This window comes from Canis lupus, chromosome 14, assembly GCF_048164855.1.
Source record: "Canis lupus baileyi chromosome 14, mCanLup2.hap1, whole genome shotgun sequence".
Taxonomy (NCBI): Eukaryota; Metazoa; Chordata; class Mammalia; order Carnivora; family Canidae; genus Canis; species Canis lupus.
Window position 1 is genome coordinate 2,992,269 of NC_132851.1, and position 15,248 is coordinate 3,007,516.

At 34.4% G+C, this 15,248-nt stretch overlaps 1 protein-coding gene across 22 annotated transcripts in view; it reads left to right on the plus strand.

Annotated features, from left to right (window-relative positions):
* The window catches only part of VPS13B (vacuolar protein sorting 13 homolog B), a 733,948-nt gene that overhangs the window by 54,492 nt on the left and 664,208 nt on the right, over window positions 1-15,248 (plus strand). For all 22 annotated transcript variants that reach the window (XR_012006520.1, XR_012006521.1, XM_072773981.1 and 19 more), the window contains 3 exons: window positions 173-354; window positions 4,248-4,422; window positions 14,100-14,368. Coding sequence is in view for 20 of the 22 variants with exons in the window: in XM_072773981.1 (XP_072630082.1) it covers window positions 173-354; window positions 4,248-4,422; window positions 14,100-14,368 (626 nt within the window). In the remaining 2 variants the exon portion in view is untranslated. The remainder of the gene's footprint in view (window positions 1-172; window positions 355-4,247; window positions 4,423-14,099; window positions 14,369-15,248) is intronic.

Here is a 15,248-nt window from a genome sequence, read left to right on the forward strand (position 1 = left end):
TTATTGGAGGGTTTAAATAATAAATGAGAGATTCGTTGCATAGGTTCTGGCCTCATGTATTAAATACTCTATTAATCTTATTACTATTTGTACTAATAAAAATGGCTGCCTTTTTTTCGTCCAGCTTTCCTTTTTACTTAAAATGTTTTTTTTTTTTTTTTTTTTCTTTTAGCAACTGATCTGGTGCTGAGAAAGGTTATCAATTTTTCGGATTGTACGGTTTGTCTTGATAAACGAAATGCTAGTGGTAAAATAGAATTTTACCAGGATCCTTTATTGTATAAATGTTCCTTCAGAACTCGTCTGCATTTCACGTATGATAACCTAAATTCCAAGATGCCATCTGTTATTAAAGTAGGTGTTTCTTTTTCTAGTAGTTGAGTTGCATGTCTCCATTTTGTTTTTTTGGTTCTTGTGTGTGCTATTAAAGAAAAAATTAACCTCATAAAAATAGTTTTTGTAAGAGTTTTATTTCTATTTATAATTTTAGGTTATATTGTTATATATTATAACTTTCTGTATTGTGTGTTGTACTACAGAGATTCTTTTTTTTCTCCCTGTGACTATAGCTTCCTTTTAAGTTTGTCCAGATGTTTATAAGTGTTTTTCTCTTTATAGGATCTTCTCTATTTAGAAGTGTAATTATACCCATCATGGATTAAATACCAATGTATATTTCAATCCTTATAATTTATATAACATGATCTGATAACTGTAGTTATTGTCCCTCTTTCTTAGATAACTTTAAAAGGCTTAGTAGTTAACCTAATATCTTAATTTATTGGTTCAGGAAATTTTAGCTTTTGATCTATGGTTTCAGAATGTAATTAAAATCTTAGTAGGAATTTCTTAGGTAATGTGAAGAAAGTTTGTTATCCCAAGATACTGGAATATATTTTCAACATGTATTGTTAATTTCTTAGTATAAATCTTGTGTTCTTTCATTACATAACAGTTTTCTAAATCTCTATCCATATATCAGTTTTTGAAAAAGAATTCAGAGTAGTTTGTGGTCTTTTTAATAACTAAGTTTTAATGTGGAATTAATTTTTATTGTTGAGTTTCATGCCTTTGAATACTAAAGTGCTATAATGGAAAAGATGCCCCTGAGTCTGAGCATGGTTATTGACTACTCTGCTTGATTGTATATGGCTATATAAGTTATGGTTTTTGAAAAGACAGTATTAAAAATAATACTTTATTTTTGAAGTAGCTTTACTATATATTCATGAAATCCACCTGTTTTTCTTAGGTAGTGCTTTAGTCATCAGTGCTTACTTTCTTCACCATTGTGTACAATGCACATCAATTTATTGAAATTCTGTTATTTTTTCCTTCTATTTTTGAATTAGCTTCTTTGCCAAAGAGAAGCATGGAAAAGTATGAATTCAGTGGTATCAATGCCTCTGTCTTGGGATAATGGGCTTAGTTTCCTTCTTTTACCTTGAACCTGCTAGTATGTTGGGGAATGTTAAGGTTAAATTCAAGATACATTTAAAAAAATATTTTACTTATTTATTCATGAGAGACAGAGAGAGAGAGAGAGAGAGAGAGAGAGAGAGAGGGGCAGAGACACAGGCAGAGGGAGAAGCAGGCTCCATGCAGGGAGCCCAATATGGGACTCGATCCTGGGTCTCCAGGGTCACGCCCTGGGCTGAAGGTGGCGCTAAACCGCTGAGCCACCCGGGCTGCCCTCAAGATACATTTTGAAAGCAAGTAACGGATATATTTATGTCTTACAGCATAAAATAAGCTTATTCATCATTAGTACAAATGTAATTATACATTCTAGAATGTGGTTAAATTAGAAGAAAGTAAAAATAAATGAACTTGAGGAAAATTTAGTGTTAGCATGTAAGTTTGTGTTCTCAAAATTGATTAGCCACAACAAATCATCTTAAAAAGCATCTTAATATAAATAAGTTTGTTGACGTGGGATTCTTGACTCTGGTAATCACCAAATTTGAGATACCATTATGCTCAACTGAAAGAAAATTGAGTTTTTTATTAATACCATTGTGATGTAAGGTTTGCCATTTTGACTTAGACCTATCATTCTTCTAACTCCTCGTCCTAGGAAGTGTATATTAAAAGCACATGGTTAACCTCATTGGTCATCTCAAAGAGAGAGGATTTCCCAGAATATTCCAGATACCCTAATTATTCATTTAAGCTTCTTTCATATGTTTAAGTGGTTTTTGAATTTACTTATGTTTTGGTTAGGCTTTTTATAATTTTCTGTCTGTTGAGACAAATATGTCTTAGGGTTTGTGTCATCTGAGATATAGATTATATGGGTATATGACTTATTTAACATTTCCCCTATTTTGAAAATTTACTTTTTGAAAAAATTTTTAGAGCAATGAAAGTCTGACCTAAATCTTTGACCAATTTTCTGATTAATCCCTTCAGAATGATTTCAGGTAGTTGCAAATATCTTATTAATGGGCTTAAATTTTAATGCCTGTGTTCTGTATTGGAAAATTATTTCCAGAAAAAATTTAACCAAGTGTATATGTTCATGAACCTTAAGGAGGGTTCCTATCCTTAAATATGATCATGTTAAATTGACAGCTTGTTAAAATATATTTTAATTAACATTTGTTAGTGAAGTTAGATTTTTAAAAATTATGTTAACTGGCCATTTGTTCTTTGAAAAACACATTAAGGTTCTTTGTCCATTTTTCAATTAGGGATTAATCTTACTGATTTTAGGGATACTTTGATCTGTCTGCCATATATGAAATATATAAGGTATTTTATATATTTTACATGCATATGTTTATGTTATATGTATGTATAAAATATGTTTATAAAGGATTTATTCTTTGTTACTGGTTCAGCTAAGGTGGCCTTTCACTAGTAATATTGGTGCCATACAATATTTTAAAAGGATGTGGTAGAGAGATAGCAGATTAAGACGAGCTTGGCAGGCCTGCACTGCACGCTCTGCCCTCCTGCTACCAACCTTTTACTTACCCTTTCTTGATCTGCTCATTGTATGATTTATTTATTTATTTATTTATTTATTTATTTATTTATTTATTATTTATTTATTTATTTTTTAAATTTTTATTTATTTATGATAGTCACAGAGAGAGAGAGAGAGAGAGAGAGAGGCAGAGACACAGGCAGAGGGAGAAGCAGGCTCCATGCACTGGGAGCCCGATGTGGGATTCGATCCCGGGTCTCCAGGATCGCGCCCTGGGCCAAAGGCAGGCGCTAAACCGCTGCACCACCCAGGGATCCCTCATTGTATGATTTTTAAATAAGTTTTAAGAAATCTGTACTCATTTAAATGAGTATTTTGCAACTTTCTTTCCCTTCAAATACAAATTTTTCTGCCTTTAACCCTAAAAATATGATGATTACTGTAATCTTTTCATGTTTCATAGACTCTCAGATACCTTCCAAGAGACTTGGAAGTCAAAATAAACCTTTCAAGAGACTTGACTTTATGACTTAATTGGTTTTATTCCATGTTTATGTAACAGCAAGGAACCATTACACTAAGACTATGTTTATATTCCATTAATGTCTTTCTTTCTAAAGGATAAATTTGATTGCTATATATCTTATTTGTTAGTAATTAATCTTGTTTCTTTGTTAGTAGCTGATTCATGTTATAAATTTTATGTCCTATTTATTTAAATCTCTTAAAATTTGTTTGGTAAACTTTTCTGAACATAATGTCACTTGGTTTTTCATATTTGACAAAATTTTATTATGTTCATACTTCTGTAGTTGTAATGTTAGTAATTTTTCCACTTAGGCTTTTAGGATGTGTATGTATTCTTTTTGGTTAATAAAGCTATAAAGGGTGATTAAGGTTTTACTAAAATGACATCATTAAATTTTATTCTTGGTGTGACAGAAGTTTTTCTGAATTTGAGGGGAATGCTATCATTCTCTTCATAGTATGGAGTTGATATTTTGGTTCCATAACTTTATTTCTGGAAAAGTTATCTAGAAATAAAAAGTTATCTAGAAGTCTAGTGTGACTATCTTTTCATCATCATTTCTATTTGGACTTAAATAATTTGGTTTAGTACAGTTTCTATCTAAAATTTATTGGCCATTGTAGCAAGATTCCTGATATTAGAGTGAACTGTTTTGGCTTATATTGGAAATGTTTGGGATATTACTTTTCTCTTATGGTATTCTATTTTAGGACTTTTAATATTTATGTTAAAAGGTACTTCCTTCGAACATGTTTTTGTTGATGTTTTTTTTTTTTTCACATACAGATTCATACTTTAGTAGAGAGCTTGAAACTTTCTATCACAGATCAACAATTGCCTATGTTTATCCGTATAATGCAACTTGGAATTGCTCTTTACTATGGGGAAATAGGCAATTTTAAAGATGGAGAAACAGAAGATCCTACCTGCCACGATAAAGATATGTTAGGAAACATTACAGGTAAATATAACAAAAACTTTATTTTAAATTATTGCTTGTATAGTGTTTTCACATTGTGAAACTTAAATAAAACATTAGATTGAATTTTGCAGTGTTCTAATATGATGGGATGATTTTATTTTGGTTGTTTGACACTACTTTGATTTTTTTTAATATGCTAGATATTACTTGATTTTCTTTTTACATGCTCAAAGTAACTAATATTTCTAATAGGTATAAATGTTTAGAATGTATGTTATATATAAAAGTTAAGGTAGTACAACATCAACATTTCCTAATAAATTGTGGATTGGTATTTTTTGGTGAAGGCTTACCAAGAGTTACAATGGAGTTAGATATATTAATTATATGTATTTAACAACTATAGTTATGTTTAATTGACTATATGCTTCATTGGAAGATACCTAGTTAATTAATGGGAACATTATTAATGTAGTATATATTTCATTGAAGGATACTGGTGAGTTGACTTCAGTTATTGAGTTCATTATACTTTTACTAAAGTCTCCTGAATGTACTGAATATTGGTAATGTGGGAAAACACAGAGATAAAAAGATGTGTTCTTTTCCCTTAAAATCTTAAGGTACAGTAGAACAGATAGACCTGTGATAGTTTACTATGGTGTGGTAGAAGGATAGAATGTTTGATTAAATAGAGGTTTAAATGATCTGAAGAAGGAAGATGTTGAAAAGAATGATTGACTTTGACTTGGCTTTGAGACATAGGAAAAATTTGGAGGAATAATGAATTTCCATAGTTAGAGCCTTTAGAAAGGAAAATGCTAAAGGGTGCCTGAGTGGCTCAGAAGCTAAGCTTTTGCCTTTGGCTCAGGTCATGATCCTGGGGTCCTGGGATCAAGCTCCTTGCTCAACAGGAAGCCTGCTTCTCCTCCCTCTGCTTGTGTTTTTTTTTTTTTTTTCTCTCTCTCAAATCAATAAAGTCTTGAAAAAAAAAATACTAAAACTTAGGAACAAGTAGCCCAACTTTAAAAAAAAAAAATGAGGAAAAGGCCAGAACAGACATTTGTGCAAAAAAGGTATGCAAATGCCCAACAGGCAGATGAAAAGGTGCTTGACATCTTTAGTCATGATAGGGAATGCAAATCAAAACCACAGTGAGACATTTCAAGGCTACTGGCAGGACTATAATAAAAAGACACATAATCACAAGTGTTGGCAAGATTGTAGAGAAGTTGTAACCCTTGTGTTGATAGTGGGAATGTAAAATGGAATAGCTGCTTTGGAAAACAATCTAGTTTCTTAAAAAGTTGAACAAAGAGTTACCTATGACCCAGCAATTCCACTTCTAGATATATATATGCAAAAGAATTGATAACCTAGGGGATCCCTGGGTGGCTCAGTGGTTTAGCGCCTGCTAAACCAGGGTGTGATCCTGGAGTCCCAGGATGGAGTCCCACATCAGGCTCCCCGTGTGGAGCCTGCTTCTCCCTCTGCCTGTGATCTCTGCCTTTCTCTGTGTCTCTCATGAATAAATAAATAAAGTCTTAAAAAAAATTTGTAACCTATGTTTATATAAAAACTCACATTTGGATGTTAATGGCAGCATTATTTATGAAAATCAAAAAGTAAAACAACTCAAATGTCCATCCACTGATGAATGGATAAATGATTGTGAGATATATATATATATATATATATATATATCTCACAATCACACACACACATACACACTAGAATATTATTCAGTCATACAAAAGAATGAAAAACTAATACATGCTGCAACATGATAAACTTTCACAATACCTTAAGTGAAAGCAGCCAGTCCGAAAGGGACACATTGTATGATTCTATTTATATTCCATATTAGCCAATTCCATGGAAGCATAAAGTAGATTAGTAACCAGGCCTGTGGGGACAAAGAAAATGGGGAGTGATTGCTTATGGGTAAAGGTGTTATTTTTAGAATGATGAAAATGTTCTAAAATTGGATGGTAATGATGGCTGTACAACTTTGTGATTATACTAAAAACACTGAATTGTACACTTCCAAAGGTGAAATTTTATATTTAAATTATAGCTTATTAAAAACTATTATCACCTTAAAAGCTTAGGGAAATAACATTAATAAATCTATGTGTGATATACCTTTATTTCACACTGGAGAGTGAATTCCTGTTAGACAACTCCTGAAACAGGAATAGTATCTAACACCTAGAAGAAAGCCTAGCACTAGAAGGTGCTGTTTTTTTTTTCTAACATGCTATTATGACAAACTTCAAATATATAGAAAAACAGAGTATTATATGGTAGACGCCCATATACTCATCATCTAGATTCTGCACTTAATGTTTGTTAATTTGCTTTAGCACATAGCTGTTCATTTAACTTCTTTCTTCAGTTCAACAATATTTCTGACTTCGAAAGCATATTGTTAACTAGTGTTAATTAATGGTTTTTATTTTTTCGAGGGTGTAATTTGCAAAGTGAACTGCATGAATCTTAAATATACTATTTGAGCTTTGAGAAGTGTGTACACCTGTGTGATGTAGAACATTCCTCAAGATACAGGTTATCAGTATCTCCAAAAAGTTCTCTTTTGCCCCTTTCTAATCATTCAACACCCCATTCCATTTCCCCTCAGGAAAAGACTGAATTTGAAAAAGTTCTGTTGATTCTAGGATTTCATATAAATCAGATCATACAGTATAAACTCTTGTGAAAGGATTCTTTCATTAAGCATAATATTCTTTTTTACTTTTAATTATTAAGACTTTTTTTTGAGCAGTTTTAAGGTTCACCGCCAAATCAAAGGGTATGTACAGAGGTTTCCCATATACTCCCCACCATCAAACATGCATAGCCTCCTCCTGTTATCAACATCCTACATGGGATGTAGTACATAACACATGTACTACAATTGATGCAACTACTTTGATACATCATTGTTACCCAGGGTCCATAGTTTACGTTATGGTTCACTCTTGCTATTTTACGTTCTCTGGGTTTTGGCAAATGTGTAATGATATATGTCCATAATTACAGTTTCATACAGAGTATTTTCACTGCCCTGAAGGTATAATATTTTGGAGATTCATCTGTGTTGTTGCATATATTATTGCTAGATACATGGTATGAATATGCCATAGTTTATTTTAGCCATTCTCATGTTGATGGGTATTTGGGCTGTTTCCAGTTTTGGCTATTATAAGTAAAGGTGTCTGGGACATTCTTCTACAAATCTCTTGTAGACATGTGGTATGCTTTCTCTTCGGTAGATACCTAACAGTGGAATTGTATGTTGAGGTAGTGCCAGGTGTGCCATTGACATTCCCACAACATTGTATGAGAGTTCCACTTGTTCCACATCTTTGCCAGCATTTGGTGTTATCTTTTTTTTTTTTTTTTAACTTTTTGCCATTTTGGTGGATATGTTATATTTCCTTGTGGTTTTAATTTGCATTTCATAGATGGGCAGTTATTTTGAAGTTTTTCATGTGGTTATTGACCATTAATATATATTTACCGTTGTGAAGAGTGCGTTAAACATTGGTTATTTTTAAACCTTTGTTGGTTTTCATTACTGATTTGTAATTTTTGTAATATGTAATTGATTCAAGTCCTTTGTTACGTACCTGTTTTAGGAATATTTTTTGTGGCTTGTGACTTGACTAACTCATTTTTGAGTAGATTTCTGGAGCAGAATTTTAGTTTTTAATTTTATTTAAATTCAGTTAATTAACATTTGTTATTGGTTTCATAGGTAGAGGTCAGTGATTCATCAGTTTTATGTAGTATCCAGTGCTCATTGCATCATGTGCCCTCCTTAATGTCTAGAGTGTTAAATTTTGACTAAATGTAGATTTCAAATTTTTGTTTTATAATTGTTTCATTCTGTCGTCTAAGAATGACTAGGTTTTTCTTCTATGTTATAAAAGGAAGAAAAAGGGGGATCCCTGGTGGCTTAGCGGTTTAGCGCCTGCCTTTGGCCCAGGGCACGGTCCTGGAGTCCTGGGATCGAGTCCTGCATCAGGCTCCTGGCATGGAGCTTGCTTCTCCCTCTGCCTGTGTCTCTACTTCTCTCTCTCTCTCTCTCTCTAGGCTTATCATGAATAAATAAATAAAATCTTTAAAAAAATAAATAAAAGGAAGAAAACAAGTCTATTTGCTTGCAGAATAGTCAGAATTAGTTTTCTCATCTATCTAAAGCATAGATCCTTTTATTGTGAGTACTGTGGATTCCTTTGCCACTCTGGTACAGTCTATGAACCTCTTCTCAAAAGGTTTTAAGCATCTTGGTTTCAGTATGCCATGGTATCCTTTCTTCATGTTGTGTTTGGAATACATTAAGGTTTTTATGTCCGTGGGTTTGTAGTTTTCCTGCGTACTTAGAAAATTTATGGGCATTATTTCTTAAATTATCTTTTTCAGTTCTCTCTCCTATGGAGACTCTAATTACATGAATATTAGGCTGTGTGAAGTTCACCAGAGCTCTCTGCTACTCTGTTCATTCTTATTTTTCTTTTTATTTTGTTGATTATTGAGCATTTCTGTTTCTGCTCTGGCTCACTAATCTTCTGTATCTAATCTGCTGTTAATCACAGTTTATATTTCAGCTCAGATACTGTGTTTTTCATCTTTAGAATTTGTATTGTTAAAAAATTTATCTTTCATATTTCTTCTCATTTATGCTTTCTTAAATACTTTAAGTATTTATATAGCTGTCTCAATGTCTGTGTTTAGAAATACTAAGCTGTGTCATCTTTCTGTATGACTTTTTTCCTAATCTGTGTTTTATATATTTTCTTTTTTGCATGTGTGATAATTTTTTTTTGTTTTTTTTTTTGTGTTTTTTTTTTAATTTTCTTTTTTTTTAAATTTTTTATTGGTGTTCAATTTACTAACATACAGAATAACCCCCAGTGCCCGTCACCCATTCACTCCCACCCCCCGCCCTCCTCCCCTTCTACCACCCCTAGTTCGTTTCCCAGAGTTAGCAGTCTTTACGTTCTGTCTCCCTTTCTGATATTGCCCACACATTTCTTCTCCCTTCCCTTATATTCCCTTTCACTATTATTTATATTCCCCACATGAATGAGAACATATAATGTTTGTCCTTCTCCGACTGACTTACTTCACTCAGCATAATACCCTCCAGTTCCATCCACGTTGAAGCAAATGGTGGGTATTTGTCATTTCTAATAGCTGAGTAATATTCCATTGTATACATAAACCACATCTTCCGTTGGACACCGAGGCTCCTTCCACAGTTTGGCTATCGTGGCCATTGCTGCTAGAAACATCGGGGTGCAGGTGTCCCGGCGTTTCATTGCATCTGTATCTTTGGGGTAAATCCCCAATAGTGCAATTGTTGGGTCGTAGGGCAGGTATATTTTTAACTGTTTGAGGAACCTCCACACAGTTTTCCAGAGTGGGTGCACCAGTTCACATTCCCACCAACAGTGTAAGAGGGTTCCCTTTTCTCCGCATCCTCTCCAACATTTGTTGTTTCCTGCCTTGTTAATTTTCCCCATTCTCACTGGTGTGAGGTGGGATCTCATTGTGGTTTTGATTTGTATTTCCCTGATGGCAAGTGATGCAGAGCATTTTCTCATATGCATGTTGGCCATGTCTATGTCTTCCTCTGTGAGATTTCTCTTCATGTCTTTTGCCCATTTCATGATTGGATTGTTTGTTTCTTTGGTGTTGAGTTTAATAAGTTCTTTATAGATCTTGGAAACTAGCCCTTTATCTGATATGTCATTTGCAAATATCTTCTCCCATTCTGTAGGTTGTCTTTGAGTTTTGTTGACTGTATCCTTTGCTGTGCAAAAGCTTCTTATCTTGATGAAGTCCCAATAGTTCATTTTTGCTTTTGTTTCTTTTGCCTTCGTGGATGTATCTTGCAAGAAGTTACTGTGGCCGAGTTCAAAAAGGGTGTTGCCTGTGTTCTTTTCTAGGATTTTGATGGAATCTTGTCTCACATTTAGATCTTTCATCCATTTTGAGTTTATCTTTGTGTATGGTGAAAGAGAGTGGTCTAGTTTCATTCTTCTGCATGTGGATGTCCAATTTTCCCAGCACCATTTATTGAAGAGACTGTCTTTCTTCCAATGGATAGTCTTTCCTCCTTTATCGAATATTAGTTTCCCATAAAGTTCAGGGTCCACTTCTGGGTTCTCTATTCTGTTCCACTGATCTATGTGTCTGTTTTTGTGCCAGTACCACCCTGTCTTGATGACCACAGCTTTGTAGTACACCCTGAAATCTGGCATTGTGATGCCCCCAGATATGGTTTTCTTTTTTAAAGTTCCCCTGGCTATTCGGGGTCTTTTCTGATTCCACACAAATCTTAAAATAATTTGTTCTAACTCTCTGAAGAAAGTCCATGGTATTTTGATAGGGAGCATGTGTGATAATTTTTAATTTGATGCCATACATTGTGGGTTTTATCTTGTTGGGTGCCAGATATATTTGTATATAGCAAAAAGTTAAGTTACTTGGAAATAATTTAATTCACTTGTCTTACTTTAAATGTTTTTTTAGTTGGGATCAGAGCCACCATTAGCTTAAGGCCAGTTTTGTCTCACCAGTGACGCAGCCTTTTGAGTACTTTCTTGATGCCTAATGAATGAAAGGTTTTTTCTTTCTTTCTGGTGAGATCACAAACTAGTCCCAATTTTGTGTAAGTCTTGAGGGTTGTTTTCTTGGCTTTTTTCTGGTGGTTCTTTTAGTGGCCTCAATAGTTTCCTTGCATGAAATTGAGTATTACTTACCTGAGACCTGGAGTGGGAGGGACCCTCTGCAGCTAGGAGGAGCTCTCTCTCTGAACAGGTTTTTCTTGTTTGGTACTTTCGCAGCAAACTGTAGCCCTGGACTCATTATTCTTTCTTCTTAGGAGACTACTGTGCTTGGATTCTCTCCTTCTTGACCCTGGCTTAGAAATCCTTCCAGGCCGTAAGATGGGGCAAGCATACACCTTTTTTTTTTTTTTTTTTTTTTGTTTCCCATCTCTCAGGACTCACTGGTTTAACTGCCTGATACCTAGTGTCTGAAAACCATTATTTCCTGTATTTTTTTTTAATATGTGCTTCTATGTCAATACATTAAATAATGATAATTAGCAAGAAGTCTAATAGCTATCATAATTTCAAAGTAGTAATGTGTGTAAATGGTATTTTGAGATAGCTTTACAACTGCCTTTCTGATTTTTGTAGGCGTTACAGTTGATGGTGATACAACTGTGATTTGTTACTTATATTTATAATTAAGCTATGCAACTGCAGTTTGTTAGCTACATTCATAATTAAAAGTGCTACATTTAAACACTTTATTTTTTCCATTGAAATTCATGAAGTTCCTGAATTCTATCAAAGGGTCCCAGGTTAAGATGCACTGTTCTGAAGGAAAAGAATATTTTAGGAAGTTCTAACCACAGATTAGGGAGATGCTTTTTTTCTTTTCAAGGCTCTAATTTTTCTTTCTGCAAGGGAGGTGAGCAAGAGATTTGAAACTTCAGAAGCGTCTTTCATCAAAATCCCTCTTAATTTTTAATTAAGTATGAATTATAGTGGCTGGTTGCTAGTGATTTTTTTGTTTTCTTCACAAGATCAAGCAGTGAGTACTTCTGTTTCACTGGTTTATTTTTATTTATGAGAGAGAGAGAGATAGAGAGAGAGAGGCAGAGACCTAGGCAGAGGGAGAAGCAGGCTCCCTGCAGGGAGCCCCATGTGGGACTTAATACCAGGACCCTGGTATCACAACCTGAGCCAAAGGCAGATGCTCAATCTCTGAGCCCCCCAGGTGCCTCTATTTTAATGATTTAGACAACAGATGTCAAGAGTCCAGCTCTCTAGAGTCAGCCTGGTCACTTCTTCCTGGATAGAGGTGGCCTGACTTGTTTTATGACCAAGATGATATTCATTGATGTTCAGTTTGAAGTCTTACCTGGGGCATTGGTAACAGGTTTTATTCATTCCCCAATAGAAACTGATAAAATGTTTATGGTTAAACAGCAAGATAAAAAGATTATATAAAATGTTTTCTAGATTTTAACTTTTATAATTTATTTTGAAGTAAAATGGCTAAAGTTTCTTGATACTTGATACTAGGTTATACTAGTATTTCCTTCCCAGATGAACTAAGGTAAATGGTCATGAACTATACATATAGGATATTCCAGGAGTCACCTGTCATAAGGTTTTTAAAAGTTACGAAGTTGTTCTAGGCAGAAATCCTATAAGTAGATCTGAATGAAGATGATACTTACTGGAGTATATATATTATAGTTTTATCACTGAAAAGTAGATATGCTGAAATCTGCTGGAGACTGCTTATACCATGAATTTCCTAAAAAGTAATTTTTTTTCTACATTCCATGGTACTTGTTTTTTGTTGGTGTTGTTAGGATAATGTTAAAGGGCTTTGATGCAGTTTGTCTTATAAAAATGGAATGAGCCGGGGATCCCTGGGTGGCGCAGCGGTTTGGCGCCTGCCTTTGGCCCAGGGCGCAGTCCTGGAGACCCGGGATCGAATCCCACGTTGGGCTCCCGGTGCATGGAGCCTGCTTCTCCCTCTGCCTGTGTCTCTGCCTCTCTCTCTCTCTCTCTCTCCCTCTATCATAAAAAATAAAAAAAAAATCTTTAAAATAAATAAATAAAAATGGAATGAGTTGGAATGGTTGAAATCTAGATCCTGTGCCAATTTCTAACTTAGTGAAAGTTCTTTGCTATAATTTTTTCATATGTAGAGTAGGAAGGGTACTAATTTACATTCGTAGTAATAAGAATCACCAACAATACTATTTTGTTTAGCTTTATGTATGTATGATTCTATTATAATATTTGCTTCTGCCTTTAGGAATAGTTCTTTTTTTGCGGGGGCGGGGGTGCATTTTGCCTAGGAGTGCTTGATGTTTTTATTGGGTATATCAGGAAATAAAGAACTTTTCTTGGATATTTCTGATACTGTGTTTCTTTTTTCTTTTTTCTTTTTTTTATAAATTTATTTTTTATTGGTGTTCAATTTGCCAACATATAGAATAATACCCAGTGCTCATCCCGTCAAGTGCCCACCTCAGTGCCTGTCACCCAGTGACCCCCACCCCCCCCGCCCACCTCCCCTTCCACCACCCCTAGTTTGTTTCCCAGAGTTTAATACTATGTTTCTGAGAAAAGTCAGTTTTTCGCTACTTTGCCTTATTTTGAGGAGGAAGTTTTTAATTAGTGGAATGCTAAAGAATGAATTTATTCTTTATATTTAGCTAATACATTTAAAATTATATGATTAATTATGCCATATATAATATGAATTATGAACTATGAATGGGGATTAGCATAGTACAACATGTAGAAACTTGAAAGTAGTGGGGTGTCTGGGTGGCTCAGTGAGTTCATGTCTGCCTTAGGCTCAGGTTACGATCCTGGGGTCCTGAGATGGAGCTCCTTGCTCAGCAGGGAGCCTGCTTCTCCCTCTCTGTCACTTTCTCCTGCATGTGTTCTCTTGAGTGAATGCTCTCGTGCTTTCTCTCTCTGTCAAATAAATGAAATATCTTAAACCAACAAACTTGAAAGTAGTAATGCTAAATTATTGGTTTCAAATAATAATAGCCATCGTATAATTTGTGTATGATTTATATGTGGAAAGAAGGATGTGTTACAGAATTTACATTCTTAATTTTAAATTGTCTTGATTTATTTAAAATGACTTTATTTTGATAGGTTCTGAAGATGAAACAAGAATAGATATGCAGTATACTGCTCAGTACAAAGGCCAAGAGCTATATTCACAGCAAGAAGATGAACAGCCACAGGGATGGGTATCGTGGGCCTGGTCATTCGTGCCTGCAATTGTGAGTTACGATGATAGCGAGGAAGACTTCCTTGGGAATGATCCTACATCAGCCATGCATCAGCAAAAAGCACAGACTTTGAGGGATCCTATTGTGTCTATAGGATTTTATTGTACAAAGGCAACGGTGACTTTCAAAGTAGGTTTCCTCTTTCTTGTCTATTTTACCTTTAATGTATAAATTTTGATTTCTAGGAAGGATCTGATTTGAAGTTTGTTTTATACTTGGTAGATGTAAGATAGTCTAGCAATCTATCTATCTTTCTTTCTTTCTTTCTTTCTTTCTTTCTTTCTTTCTAGATTTTATTTATTTATTTATGAGAGACACACAGAGAGAGAGAGAGGTCTTTCTTTTTTTTTTTTTAAGATTTTATTTATTTATTTATGAGAGACACAGAGAGAGAGAGAGAGAGAGAGAGAGAGAGAGAGGCAGAGACACAGGCAGAGGGAGAAGTAGGCTCCATGCAGGGAGCCTGATTCGGGACTCGATCCCGGGACTCCAGGATCACGCCCTGGGCCAGAGGCAGGCGCTAAACTGCTGAGCCACCCAGGGATCCCTGCAGTCTTTATTTCATAAAATTATGTTCCCTCATCTGACTCTGAATTTTGATCTTTTTCTATCTTCTTAAAGCCTTCTCTTTTTTTTAAATCAGTTTCTTGGAAATCAGTTTCTCCTCCCACTGAATCTTTAAATTGGCATTTAGAGATCTCTTTATATTTCTATTAAAAAATCTCTCCCATGAATTCGTATATACCTCCAGTTACTGTTTCATCTCTGGCTTTCTTTCATTACAAAATTTCTTTAAAGGACTGTTTATATAAAATTTCACTCTTTCCTCACCTCTTTCACTCTACAAGATAGTCCTATTTCTTTTCTAGATCCTCATTTAACTTGTTTTTTTTCAGCAGTGTTTCACAGGCTTTGACTCCTTTCTTATTTGACAAACATGTAAAGTATATAGTCGAAAGAGATTATATAATAGGTATTTTCCTTTTAAAGAACAGTAGAATGAACACTT